This window comes from Balaenoptera acutorostrata, chromosome 8 (assembly GCF_949987535.1).
Source record: "Balaenoptera acutorostrata chromosome 8, mBalAcu1.1, whole genome shotgun sequence".
NCBI lineage: Eukaryota > Metazoa > Chordata > Mammalia > Artiodactyla > Balaenopteridae > Balaenoptera > Balaenoptera acutorostrata.
The window spans coordinates 46,530,599-46,545,063 of record NC_080071.1 but is presented as its reverse complement, the minus strand read 5'-3'; the positions used below and the strand labels follow the sequence as shown (position 1 = coordinate 46,545,063).

The window sequence follows — 14,465 nt, the reverse complement described above, 5'->3', positions numbered from 1 at the left end:
GCAAAGAATGAGTTATATCTATATATGTCTACGAGAGATTATATTGGGCAGGGAGGGGTGGGGGTTGAGTCAGGTACCTAATAGTAATATTTAGTATATTCCTATTTGCGAGTTTTTTTTTTTTAAGGATGTACAGATACATAGGAATAAGAAAATTCTAGGAAGATCAAAGAAACTATTTAAAGTGATTGCCTCTAAGCAGGCTAATGGGAACAAGTCTTATTTTTTCACTGTCTACCCTCTTGGACTGTCTGAAATTTTTTCAATAAAAATAATACTAAAGCCAGATTTCAAAAAAGACCAGTAATAAATTATCTGGCACTGCACAAAACCTGTGGTGTTGAATACAGAAATATATCTGAACAGTTCAACATTTTTTTTTATTAGTGTTCACATGTTGTTAGAAGATATAAATGCCCTGACCCATAATATCCTGAATCACAGGTATATTTCTCTATTTGTGGTAAAATTGAGCCTATTTACATACTCCTGGGGTTTTCCAAATGCCAGCCATATATGCAAAGAACAACAAAGTTTAATGTAGATAGTTTCAAATGGAAAAAAGCAAACATGTGACCCAATCTCTATGAAGAACTGGCTTAACGACACTCATTTTGGTACTGGTCATGATATCAAATGTAACAGTCCACATCATGATTTCTGTTTCACTGGTATTGTAATTCCCAGAACGAATATATTTTAGAACTAGCAGGAAATAACAATATGGAAAAAAATATTAATTTTCTTCAGGCTTATCTTAAAATATTCTGTCAAAGCCAGCAAATCAAAACTGGTAAAAAATTTTGCAGAACTACTGTACCAGAAGAATGTCACACTATTTCTTTGAGGAGTCTAAACTTTCACAAATGTAGATAAATATATCAATACAAATGTGTACAGGATTACGTATATTTTATTTTACTGATGTAAATGTAAAACTTATTTCTTATTTCTCATCTTCCTTATGCTATTTTCCTCCTTACCACCACAATCTGACACTGGAATTTGTCCCTGTTAGATAAAACTTTAATGTTAGCAGAACCATAACATATTATTTTCCCAATAAATTTTGGATAAGAATTTTTTTTTTAAGTCAACCAAATCCACTTGAATACAAAATATTCCTCAACTGGTTTTGAAAGCACAACCCAAGACTTTAGATTATTTCACGATTAAGGAGTCAGTGAGTCAATTTTGCTGACAAGAGAAAGGACAAAAGCCTTTCTCAGAAGAGGTGCAAAAACATTTTAACAGATTTTCCCCAGGCTTCTGCAGATTGACATTATCAGGGAAGTTGAAGACATCCAAAGCAGTGTGGAAACACAATATATTTTTAAGGCTTTTATATGCCACGAAACTGTACAAAAAATCATATAATAAGTCATTTGTCTTTATATAACTTTCCCTGGGGATCTGAAGTGCTTATACATATTATTTCACTAAATTGTTACATTTAAGCTAAAGCAAGTACTTTCAAAAATTAAATCATATTTTGAAACATATCAAATGGGAAGGGACTTCCCTGGTGGCGCAGTGGTTAAGAATCTGCTTGCCATTGCAGGGGACACGGGTTCGAGCCCTGGTCTGGGAAGATCCCACATGCTGAGGAGCCACTAAACCCGTGCACCACAACTACTGAGCCTGTGCTCTAGAGCCCGTGAGCCACAACTACTGAGCCTGTGCTCTAGAGCCCGTGAGCCACAACTACTGAGCCTGTGCTCTAGAGCCCGTGAGCCACAACTACTGAGCCTGTGCTTTAGAGCCCGTGAGCACAACTACTGAGCCCACGTGCCACAACTACTGAAGCCCACAAGCCTAGAGCCTGTGCTCCACAACAAGAGAAGCCACTGCAATGAGAAGCCCACGCACCACACCACAACAAAGACCCAACACAGCCAAAAATAAATAAATAAATAAATTTATTAAAAAAATAAAATTCTATTCAAACAGGGAGAGGCAAAGGTAGGGGGAAAATATCAAATAACAGAAATTAAGAAAAGGGACCACTGCATCAGCATTTACCTGTTGCATCAAATTCAATTGGCTGGCACCCACGGTGAGAAGACCAGTCACACTTGAGGACTTGCCCTCCTTCCACGATCCCAGGCTGGGTAGTGTTTGCTTTGGGAGCTCCCACCAGAAGAAACATCCTGCTAAAATACAAAAGGCAAGACAAGACTTTAAGTGGCACAAAGCATAAACAATATCTTATGATTTAGGAAGAGCAATCATTCTCTTGATTTTATCCACAAATATTCTTTAAAAACCACTCACTGAGAGCATAATCCACCTTCATTATTCATTTGGTGCTCTTTTACATACATACATTATTCAATATAGTTTACTCATCCTAGTAACACATTATAAGGCAACTTCAGGGTTACATGTTATTTAAAAATTTATGCTGGCCAAACTGTACACTTTGAATAGGTACAGTTTATTATATGTCAATTATAGCTCAATTAATTTGTTAAAAATGTATGCTGGCTAGAGACAGGGACATTTGTCTTGATTTTTGCTTTTTTTGTGTGATTTACTGTACACTTTCTATATCCTGAATATTGAACAAAGAAATAAATGATTCTAAAGTATGGTAACTTTAAATATTATCATTTTTCCATTGGGAAAACTTATCTTGTTTTAAAACTACATACTTCAATTTTTTTTTTAATAGTGACTAACGAAATGTCTTTTTTCACTGGATAAATCTAATCAATTCCTAGTCAAAGAATAGAAGCACTATTCAATTTCTTAACAGGATAAAATTAGCAAAAGACAAAATAATCAGGAGTCAAATTTTTAAGTAAAAGAGATCTTTTCTTTAGTTGTTTCTATTCATTCAGAAAAAAAATATGGATTGAGTGTCTCCTCTACTAAGGCACAGATCTGGGCACTAGAGAAACGAGGATGAATAAGACAACCTTGGTTCCTGCTCTCAGTGGAGCTTACATTCCCTTTGGGAAGAAATTGAGAAACTTGCCAAGAAAATTGGTCACTGTTACAAGTGCTACGAAAGAACCAACAATTGGCTGAGAGGTATTATTTGGGAACAAGGAGAGGAGACCTTCTTTAGATTAAGGGAAGTTACCTCTAAGGAATGGAGGGGAGACACTTCCTTTGGATAAAGGGATGTCTAAGGAAGTTATCTTTAAAGAACAGGGAGAAGAGACCTCTTTCAGATAAAGCAGCAAAGGGATTTACCTCTAAGTAAATTGAGATGTACAGGATTAGAAGAAGGTCGCCAAGGAGTGTCTGTGTGTTGGGAGTGAGGGGCTAAGTGAGTGGGATGGAGAGGTGGATGGGAGGGCCCCAGGCAGAGGTACAAAAACTCAAGGCAGGAAAGGGCTTAGTCTCCAAGAGTTACAAGGAAAGAGGTGTGGCTAAAGGAGAGCAAGCTGGGAATGGCACAAGATAAAACTGCGGAGCTTGGCAAGAGCTAAATCACACAAGGTCCTTTAGCCAGGTAAAACTTTTGGATTTTATCATAAGGTCCATGTGACGCTTCTGAATGTTTTTTAAAGCAAGAGAATGACATAATCTAATAAAGAAGATGAAATGTGGTGCCTTATGGGGAAAGTATTAAGGGGGAGGGGGCCAAAAATGGAACAAGAAAAGCAAGAGACTTTCAGCTCCTGAGGAAGGAGGTGACGGTAAACTAGGTTGGCAGGACAGATGGAGAAAGAGATGGATGGGCAGATTTGGGAAATATCTGGAGTAGAATGAACAGGAACAGCTGGAGGCTTGAATGCGGTAGAAAGGGAAGATTAGATTAAAGCACGTCACCTAGGTTTCTTTCTGGAGTGCAGGGATGGGAGAACCACTTACTGTGCTAGAAAAGCCCAGAGAGTAGGGAAGCAGAAGGCAGACTAAGTATTTACAGGAAAACCGAGTTCGGTTCCCAACATGTTAGCTTGAAATACCTGTGAGACACCTAATTGGTGGTCTGTTGCTCTGAGGAGAGTTCTGCCCTTAGAGATAACGTGTTGAGAATGTCAGCTTGGAACGGATGGGTTCACACAGGGAGAGGCTTCAGAGAGAAGAGGAGGAAAGAGAGGAAGCAACAACATTTAAGAGTCAGAGAAAGAGGACAGAGTAAAAGAGGCTGAGAAGAAGCTAACTGAAATACAGGAGAAGAAAACAGGATACAGATAGACACAGAAGGCCCTCCATAAATGCTATCACCATTATCATTTCATTTCCTTGTTAAACACTAAGCCACTTAACATTCTTCTAGCAAAGAAAATACTCATAATTGCTTTTCACTTTTTTGTGAAGTTATGAACAAACCTACATCTTAAATATGGAATGCTTTCGTTTTAACTTTTATTTATCAATTTCATTTCTTCTGGATGTATCTGCTAAATCATATTTAGACCAGTCGAAAGATGGCTGCATGAAATGCTGGAACCCTGTTTTCGTACACTTATCTTAAAACTCCATACTCAAAATAAAGACAAAACTCCCAACCAAACCACACCCTGTTTAAGAAAGCTTTATGCAGTCATAGTTGGCATCAGTAAAACACCAATGCTGGCCTTTCTCCTCATAGCCAACTTAGTTTTCATTCAGCAAGAAAAAAAATAAAGCTGAGTAAGATAGCCCTCAGCCCCCATGAATAAGAGAGCAGCTAAGTATCATTATGCCCTCCTTTTCTACAGCAGAGCTGGTTAACAGCTAAATTATACACACGCGCACACACACACACATATATATGAAATTTACCTTTTTCAACAGGCCAAAAATTTGGCCACAAAATCACATCTGAATTAAATGAGTTTTTAGTACATGATAGGCAAAAAAAAATATTTCAGATAAGTATACTTTTCAGGTCTACACCTGAAGAGGCATAGGCTCATTCCTGCAATAGCCCTAATAAGGGTAATACGAGCACAGGTATGTGTATGATTTTCATATTGTGGATAATGGCCAGTTCCAGGAGATCAGGACAGAGGAGCTGATTCTCAGAATTTGCCTAGAAACCTACAAGCAAACTCATTTCTGGACTGTCCTCACATAGCACACTACAGAATCTTTAATAATTTTTTGTCAAAGCACTTCTTCCTACCTTATAATAAACTGCTTCCTTGAATGGAAGGGACCCTCAGTCATCTTTGTGCTGCCACATAACAAGCACTCAAGAAAAGCTTTTTAAATTGACAATTGAGTAGCAAGTAAATTTGATAGTTATAAGTCTCAATCAAAACAGCCATACATAAAAAGCCATCTCCACTATCACCAACCCCTGTAGAATGCAGAAATCATCCTCTAATAAACATCCGATTATTTAAATTATCCTTAAAATAATTGCTTTCTGTAACGTTTCTCTTCTTAATTTTGGATTTCAGATACTTTCTTTATTGGCACTAAAGACAGAGAGGGCTGGAAAGTTATTAGGGGACACGGACTTCAGCAAAGACAGAAAAAAGGGCATCGTAGGAGAGTTCTGAATGGAAACTGCACTCATTATTGGCAGCACAGAGCTCGAGTTCCTTGGATAGGATCAGGAACAAGGCTGCTGCTTTGCATCAGACCATTTGCACGTTATAGGCATGAAATGATGGTAATTAGATGTACTAATATGGGTGTTCATCAAGTTTTCCTAAGCATACCTGCATGTGCAGTCTTGCACATTGGTGAAATGCCACGGAAATGGTAGAATAATATAAAAGGAATGTGTGAGCATTCTCAATTTCTAAGTGCTAGGTTAATGAGGGGAAAAAGCTGAGAAATAAAGTTCTTTGTGCAAAGTGTCAACATGATATTTAAGTTCCTTTTAAGAGTGTTATAGAAAGCTTTAAAAGAGAAAAATGGAGAGATAAAGACAGTAAGACTGTCTTAGACAAATAAGTCCTAAGAGGGAGGTGTGGAGAGAAAAATTAAATATTTGTAGAGATTAAAGAGTACAGAATGGTAAAAGATGTTATATGAGAAAATTAAGGACTACAAAAGCAACACATATTACAGAAAACAAAAGCCTGTTAACGTGTTGGGAAGGTGAATTTTATGTCTTGTGTCTTTCTGCCACAATAACAAAAAAACAGCCTGTTAATGAAACGCCTTACAGAAATATTAAATCTTTACGACTTGAAGTTCATCTAGGAATGTCTAATGAATGTCTACAACAGCTTAATTAAAGTAAAAGAAGTGACAGACCAGAAAAAATTTTGCAATATAAGCAGCATTGTCTAATGGGCAGTCTGGGACTAAAGGCTCCAGTCACCATATAAATCAACTGAGAAAGTCACTTTAAATCTCTGAGCCTCAGTTTCCCGTTCTGTTGAATGGAAATAACAATGCCCACTATAATTACTTAAAAAAGAAAATTTCTGAATGTGGATAGTATAGATAAAAGTAAACTTAGAAAATGTGAACGCATCATAAAAATACAAGATGACAGCAGAACTAAAAACAACAATAAAATACTCCCTAATAAAGTAGGAATAAAAGTTAAAATCTGTTTTCAAGGGCCATTAATTAACCCAAATGCAAGCTCTCAAGAGAAAAAAAAAAAAAAAAAAGGATAGGTAATAATTGGCTTGCAACATTTCCTGACAATGGTGGAGAGCTGGGGAAGATACACAGAGTTAGCTGAGGCTGACAGATTTCTTTGGTAAGCAGCAAAAATTTGAAGCTGAGCAACTTAGTTTCATAAGCTTGCAACTTCCTCCTGACAGAATCCATCTCCCTTCCAAAAAGTTTGCCCAAGAATATCAGGATCCCCATCCTCACCATTGTTTTTAAATGACTTGAATCATTTTCATTAAATGACTTTAAAATTAAGGTTTACATATATATGAGCAGGCCATTAATATCATGACAAGAAATTCTGAAAGATAAAGAGTAGAAATGTGTGTTTGGGGGAAGGGGGGTAAGAGAAGAAGAAAGAGGGAGGGAGGGAAAGTGGGGGAGAAGGGAGAGAGGGAGGGACAGAATGATGGCGGAAGGAGAGGCAGAAGGGCAAGGGAGGGGGAAGGAGAGAAGAAAGGGGAGGTAGTAAGGGAGACGGGGAGGAAGGGGAAGAGAATGGGAGAGACAAGAGGATTCGAGAAGCCAACCAGGAGGATGCCCTTCGGATGCACTTTCAATCCAAAGTGTACTTTAAGGGCAGCTGCTTCAGGGAACATGACCTTGACTACCAAGGAGAGACAACCAGCCAAACAATGACAAGTACATTTTTTAAACTCTCCAAACGAACTAAGTTATTTGGCTGCTTTCAGCACTGACTTTTCCAAGATAAAGCATGGTTAATATATTTTGGCTGACTCTGGCTGACCAGTGAGGCTTCACCAAAAGGAACTTCTGAAAAATTATCATATATGTATATAGAAAGAAACGTGTTACTGAATGTTACTTAAGGGCTATAATTCCAGTCTCATTTACTTTTCACTAAAAAAAAAAGCTACAGTCAACATTTATGTGATGTAAAACAGATGCATTAACCATAAATCCTATACATTTTCCCTTCTCTTCTATAATATCCTATAAACCTTGGGCCTTAATCAGGAGAAATCAACATAGGATTTGCTTTCTAAATATATAATGATGATAGAATCTATGCATATATATTATTTATGATAAGAAAAAAGAACCAGGGGCTTCCCTGGTGGTGCAGTGGTTAAGAATCTGCCTGCCAATGCAGGGGACACGGGTTCGAGCCCTGGTCCCTGGTCCGGGAAGAACCCACCTGCCACGGAGCAACTAAGCCTGTGCGACGCAACTACTGAGCCCACGTGCCACAACTACTGAAGCCCATGCGCCTAGAGCCCGTGCTACACAACGAGAAGCCACCGCAATGAGAAGCCCATGCACCACACCGAAGAGAAGCCCCCGCTCTCCACAACTTGAGAAAGCTCGCGTGTAGCAACGAAGACCCAACGCAGGCAAAAATAAATAAATAAATTTTTTAAAAAAAGAAAGAAAGAAGAACCAATATAGCCATAGCCACGCTAAAATAAGCTGGTGTCATTTTGTAAAGGGTTGTGAAGATGGTTACAAAGGTGAAGAGAGAAAGGGGACATAAGCTTTTAAAAGTAGATGCAGACTGGGACGGACTGAAAGGGGCCTTCATCCAGTTTAAGCAGTTTGGACTTTATCTCTGGACATGAGAACATTTTCGAGGAAATTTTAGCAGCAGAATACCAGGATTAAAAGATGCTTCAGAAAGGTAAAACTATTAGAAACATGTAAGATGCTTTGCAGGTCTGAGAGCTAAATGATGGGCAGAGGGTTGATGACCTGAGTGCCACAGACCACGCTTGTAACGACTGGTCAAACTACAAGTGGAAAGCAAAGATGGATGCAAGAAACATTAACAAGGGCTTTCCTGGTGGCACAGTGGTTAAGAATCCACCTGCCAATGCAGGGGACACGGGTTCGAGCCCTGGTCTGGGAAGATCCCACATGCCGCGGAGCAACTAAGCCCGTGCGCCACAACTACTGAGCCTGCGCTCTAGAGCCCGCGAGCCACAACTACTGAGCCCACGTGCCACAACTACTGAAGCCCGCGTGCCTAGAGCTCGGGCTCCACAACAAGAGAAGCCACCGCAATGAGAAGTCCGCGCACCGCAACGAAGAGTAGCCCCCGCTCGCTGCAACTAGAGAAAGCCGCACCCAGCAACAAAGCCCCAATGCAGCCAAAAGTAAATAATAAATTAATTAATTAAAAAAAAAAAAAAGAAACATTAACAAGGAAGAATTTCTAGGACCTTCTGCCTGGTAACTAATCACTGACTAATATTAGGGGTGTCCAGTAGGAGAGACAAAGAAAAATAGAAAATGAGAGGGAGGAATATGAAATTATTTGCAGGGCGACAGAGAAAATGATAGTACCATTAATAGAAACAGAGGTACAACTGACATCACTTGGTGAAAAAGAGTTCATTTTTTGTCAAATTGAGGTAAGACAGGCTAGTCAAGAAGAAATGATCCACAGGCTGTTGAATATAAAGTTAGAGCTCTACTTTTAGATAGAAGATGAAGCCAGGGCAGCAGTATGGTTTTAAAAGCTCTCCAAGTGTTGCAAATAGGAAGTTGGGATTGAGAGCCATTGTATGGTCTGTGGGACCTTCTGCGACCAGGGCACACTCATCCACACCTTGTCTTTGGGGTCATAGGACATGAAGTAACTGTAAATAAGGCCCAATAGTGTTTAACAGGGGAAAAAGCAAGCCTTGTAATCCAGTGTTGCTCACTATAGCATTATTTTAAAATAAATATATACATAAAATAAGAACTGTATAACATATCTTAAGAGTAAGAAAATTATTCATTTTCTTCTTAAAATTTTAAAATTTGAATACAAAAATTAAATGGAATTTGAATTTCATTTCCTCTGCATTTTGTTCCCATCCTTTCCCTTACCCCACACCATCCCACTCAAACAACTAAAGGCTGCAAACTCTTCTGGCCTCAGTTTCCTGTTCTGTAAGAGTGAATTTATCTGCTTCCCTATTTCCCCTGGTGGTCTGTGGTGTAGAGTAAAATGAGATATCACAAGTAAAAGTGCTTTGTAAATTATAAAATAGGTCAAGCAATGTAAGATATCATTATTATAACTAAGCCTAGGGTGTAATTTTTAATTTCTCCAATTATTCTCCACAAGAAAAACATGCCTTTACTTCTTGGCCTGTATACAGTATTTAAATTTTACGTAAGTTTGGCAATCTAGTCACCATAAATTAATTCATACAGGAAAAATAATAGGGAGTGCTAATGTTTTATTTTTCACAATTTTTTTCCTATTTTAAGTATAGCTAATTTACAATGTTGTGTTAGTTTCTGGTGTACAGCAAAGTGATTCAGTTATACATACATATGCATATACATATATATGTTCTTTTTCATATTCTTTTCCATTATAGTTTATTACAGGATATTGAATACAGTTTCCTGTGCTATATAGTAAATCCTTGTTGTTTATTTATTTTATATATAGTAGTTTGTATCTGCTAATCTCCAAATCCTAATTTATCCCCCCCCCCCCACCTTTCCTCTTTGGTAACCATAAGTTTGTTTTCTATATTTTTCAAATCATAATTTTTGTGACCTTTCACTTCAAACCTAAGGCTCATTTCTGGAGGAATTTCATTGTGGAGTCACCTTAATATTTTTGCTTAGTACTTCCTTTTTCCTTCTTTTTAATTAACATCGATTCATTAGTTTTCACAACAATATGGAGATAATTCAATAACAATTTTCTGTAACAAGAAAAATGAGACAGAAAACAGTTCTATAGCTTGCCAGAGGTATTTAGACACCTATAGAAACCGGAAGCAGCAGGAGACCTCATTACCCTTGCATCCTCATTAATACAGGCACTCTTCCTTCAGAAGAAAGGAAACTTTAATTAGCACTTTTCTATTATGTGAATTTTTTTTCCCTTTAGAAGTTTGTTATCACACCAAATAACAACAATAAATGCAGCTGGTAATATTGTAAATGGCATCCACATGCACCCTGGATTCCAATGCTTGTTAACTTTAAAAGTACCTTTTTACAAAATTAAGCATAAATTTGCATTAATCTTTGTTAAATCTGAAAAGCTCAGAAGTAGAAACCTTTGTTTACATATATTTTGGTTTTTTTAATCTCCAAGTTGATTTATATTTTTTATCTTAGGCTATACCTAGACCTCACTAGTCTATCAGTACAAAGTCACTGAAGAAAGTTTCAAAATGTTGTATGAAACCAAACCAAGTTCAATTTTACCTTACCATTAAAGGCCCACGTGGGAGGTCATGTAAACAAACCTGTGAGGTCATAGTATATTCAACAACTACAATGACTAATCACAAACTAGCCATCCAGCCTCGCAGCCAAAAATAGGAAATATCTCATGCTAACAGTTCAGTATTACTGCATTTTCCATAGTAAAAACACTTAAAGTTTATCATTTTGTCATGTATCTTTACACTACAGAACTCAGAGGGTTGCCACCGAATTAAGAGCCACATTTGCAAACCACTCCATCCACTTGGAAGTATTTAAGTGCTAACTCTGGCTACTCTAAGTACCAACTCTCGACGAAAGACAATATTTTCAAAATTATTAGAATTTCTGTAGAAATTAAATCCAAAAGAGCACCCTTGGAAGCAACTAAAATCCTCTGCACTATAAAGGCATACATCCTGCCGAATGTTGTAACAGTCATGGAAAAATATTTAGATCATCCTCAAATTAGTCATGTATGAATAGGAAAAATAGTACTAAAAAGTACTGACCATTAAAATTATCCTCCCTCTCCCCACAAAAAAAAATACTTTAGAGTATAGAAAAAAATTAAAAACAAAAATACGTTGTTACAATTTCTACGAGCTTAGAAAGAACTCTAAGAACAGTTCTCCCTCTTGGAAACAAGAGTTAAACATCAGAAGACATCCAGGGAACACATTAAATCAGTACTTCTAACGCTAAAAAAGGGGGTGGGGTGGTGAGAATGACGTCAGCGTTCCGTAAGGTCAGAGACAACTTTTAATCCAATAATGACAAATCCTGGGCAACGCGAAACGCTGCCAATTTGAAACATAACTGAATTCTTAAATACTACAGTATTCAAATGACCTTTAGTGAGTGAAAACTCAGCAAACATGCTTGTTCTTTCTGAACAATGACCTAAATAATGAATCACTATAAAAAGAACAGATGACACATCCAATTCATCTGTTCACCCTCAAATGTGCAAAGGTTTGACAGTCTCAGAGATAAGACACTGATAATGAATTTACTAAACAGAATGGTCATTTTAGTCATCAGAATGTCTGGAAAAGGAGATGAGGAGAAACAGAATCAGACTGAGAGGCGTAAAGAATGGGGGAGGGCTTGTTTAGGGAGAGCGAAAAACACGGGTGTTTAAGTCTGTGAAGCCAAAAAACAAAAAGACTACAGGGAAGGCTAACTGGTACGGGAGAAAAAGAAGTTCGGAAATGAAATTGACCAAGTCCCGGACACCAGCAGAGGCGGCGCGGTGTCCAGCCAGACCAGCCTTTGTTGATTTCCTACTTTCCCCTAATTTCAATCACAGGTCTGCTTCAAAGCGCTCCCTCTGAGGAGAGGAGAAGGGGGAACTGGGTGGTGGGAGGTGCACGGGTTCACCTCCCCCAAGTATTTCATCCACCCAGAACCTAAATCGCCCAGTGGGGGTAGGGAGGGTTAGAGGGAATGGATAGAAAGGCGCCGGAATCTCTTGCAGAGATCTCTCCCTGTGGGAAATCGCAGGGTGGGTGCGCGCGATGGGGGAGGGGGCCGACTCCCCTTCCAAGTGCGGCCACTTACGAAGACGCGCTGGGCACGAAGAAATCAACCGCGAAGCCGAAGTAACTTCCCTCGGGGCCAGAGTACTCCGCAGGACTGTCCACATCTAGATTGAAGGCGCCGCAAAGAGGCAGCAGGAATCCGGGGAGAAGGAGCAGGAGGCGGCGGGGGCGAAGGCGCAGCCGCCGCCGCGGCAGGGAAGCCATCGCCGAAGTGCGCGCGGGGCGCCGAGCCCGGAGACGCGGCCACCCCGCCCGGAGCGCACGGTGCCCGCGGCCCGCCGCCTGCGCGCGCCGAAACTTGCCAGCTGCTCGCTTCCCGGCGAGTCCCGGACAGCGCCGGGGGAGGCAGGAGGGCTGAGCTTCCGAGCGGCCGCCCGGGAAGTGGGGCGCAGGGCGCGCGGGGCGGGGACAGCAGCGCGGGCGGCCCCTCGCCTCCCTCTCGCTCGGCCGCTCAGCGCCGCGCCTCGGGCTCGGGACTGCAGGGCTGGGCGCCGCACCCCCAGCCGGAGTGCCGCCGCGGCTAGTGGGAGGAGGCAGAGCAGGAGGAGGAGCCGCCCCGGAGGCTGAGCCAACGCGCAGGAGGAAGTGGGGGAGGAGAGTCGGCCTCGGCCTGGGGCAAGTCGAGCGCACTTCCGTGCGCACTCTCGCCTGCTGTCCCAAGAACAGAGCTCCTGTACCGAGGCCCCAGACCCTCAGAGCCCTCTGGGAGCACTCCTGGACTAGGGCCTCAGACCCAGGACCGGGAGGACGGAGGTGGCGGGGTGGGGGAGATGCTCAAGCGTCCCAACCCGCCCGCGTCCAGCAGCGCGCCAAGGGCACCCGAATGCCGCTGGCAACTGCTGTGCGACTTTTATTTAAAAGTGAGGAAAGCTTTATCCGTTTCTCGTGTGTCTGCTACTTAAAAGCCTGGCAGGCACTCACAACCGAAACTCTATAATTAATGGTCGTTTTCCTCCCCACTCTAGCCCACACGCAAACACTGAACTTAATTATAAACTTTCAGAATGCTAGCACAGCCTCTTCCAGGCAAGTTGTATTAAAGCTGAACTTCAGCCGTCCACGAAAGGATGGGCAAGGCAAAGAATCAGCAGAAATCGTTTTAAATCACATCAGATTAGTCAAAACCTTATTCCTAGTTTATTAGGGGAAGTCGCATGATTCGGATAACTAACTGGTTGATTTAGGACATTTGGGTAGAAATATGATTTTAGAGTTGGAAGAAGGAATATGCACCTTGGGGTCCCTTGGGGCTTGCTTGCTGCTGGTGTTTTCCACGTCGCCCAGGCTCCTGCCAGCGCGAGGAAGGAACCTTGACCTTTTCCTTTATATTAACAAGTCCTAGCACCTTGCCAGGCAGATAGTAAGCAATCATTAAAATGTTGAATGAATGAATGAATGGAGAGGAAATGATGAGTAAACTTTGCCCAGAGAAGTGACTTCCCCATATTGTGTCTCACGTGCTAAAGAATTTGGTGAACAAAACAGTATAAATGGCACTGTTTGGATCTTAAAAACTTACAAGTATTAGAACAGTAATTTCGAATGTAACTATTAACACTCAATTACAATGCACATTGAGTTTAATCCTGTGAAGGTACATGTATGTAAACTTTAGTCTCTAATTTGAATATATAGTACTTAATTGCATCATATATTTTGATTTTTAAATGTGACTAAAAATATGCAGCAAAACCTCAGGCATGTATTACAAGATACGGTCCAGCACTTGCCTAAAGGAAATTACCATGTGAGACAGGCAATCCTACACAAATACTTAACGCATAAATACAAATGTACCTTTCTCCTCACCATGTTCTGTGGTACACGGAGAGGCCACGGGTATGTACACACAAACCCAAAGGGTCATTTATGCCTTAAAAGCCTGAGAACCAATCCCCTTGGAAATTCACCCAGATAGGGAGGGCAGAAGAGTGTTTAAACTCTGGCTGGACCCAGTAAGCCCTCTCACTCCTCAACATCTGATCCAGGACAGAGGTCTAACAGACAAGAGGAGTGGAGGGAAGAAATGAGAAAACCAGGAAAAGGAAAAAGCCAAAGCCATGGCAACATGCATGTGCCCCCTGAAACTTGAATGAATGAGGACCACATTTCTATGAGGAGACTGTGAACCAGGATGAGCCAGTATCTTAAGGCACCCAGGGTTGTAAATGCAGGCATTTTTGTAACAGAGAAGTCAGGCTTGAGCAGTCATCT

The 14,465-nt window shown here is 40.6% G+C and overlaps 1 protein-coding gene across 2 annotated transcripts in view; it reads right to left on the bottom strand.

Moving 5' to 3' along the window:
- The window catches only part of ITGAV (integrin subunit alpha V), a 90,369-nt gene extending 77,605 nt beyond the window's left edge, over positions 1 to 12,764 (bottom strand). The window contains exons 1-2 of one of the 2 annotated variants that reach the window (XM_028168587.2): positions 12,271 to 12,764; positions 2,023 to 2,153 (exon numbers count right to left, since the gene is read on the bottom strand). In XM_028168587.2, the coding sequence (XP_028024388.2) occupies positions 2,023 to 2,153; positions 12,271 to 12,455 (316 nt within the window). In that variant the 5' untranslated portion in view covers positions 12,456 to 12,764. The remainder of the gene's footprint in view (positions 1 to 2,022; positions 2,154 to 12,270) is intronic. The other variant, XM_028168588.2, reaches the window with a different exon arrangement.
- Positions 12,765 to 14,465: the final 1,701 nt, after the last annotated feature.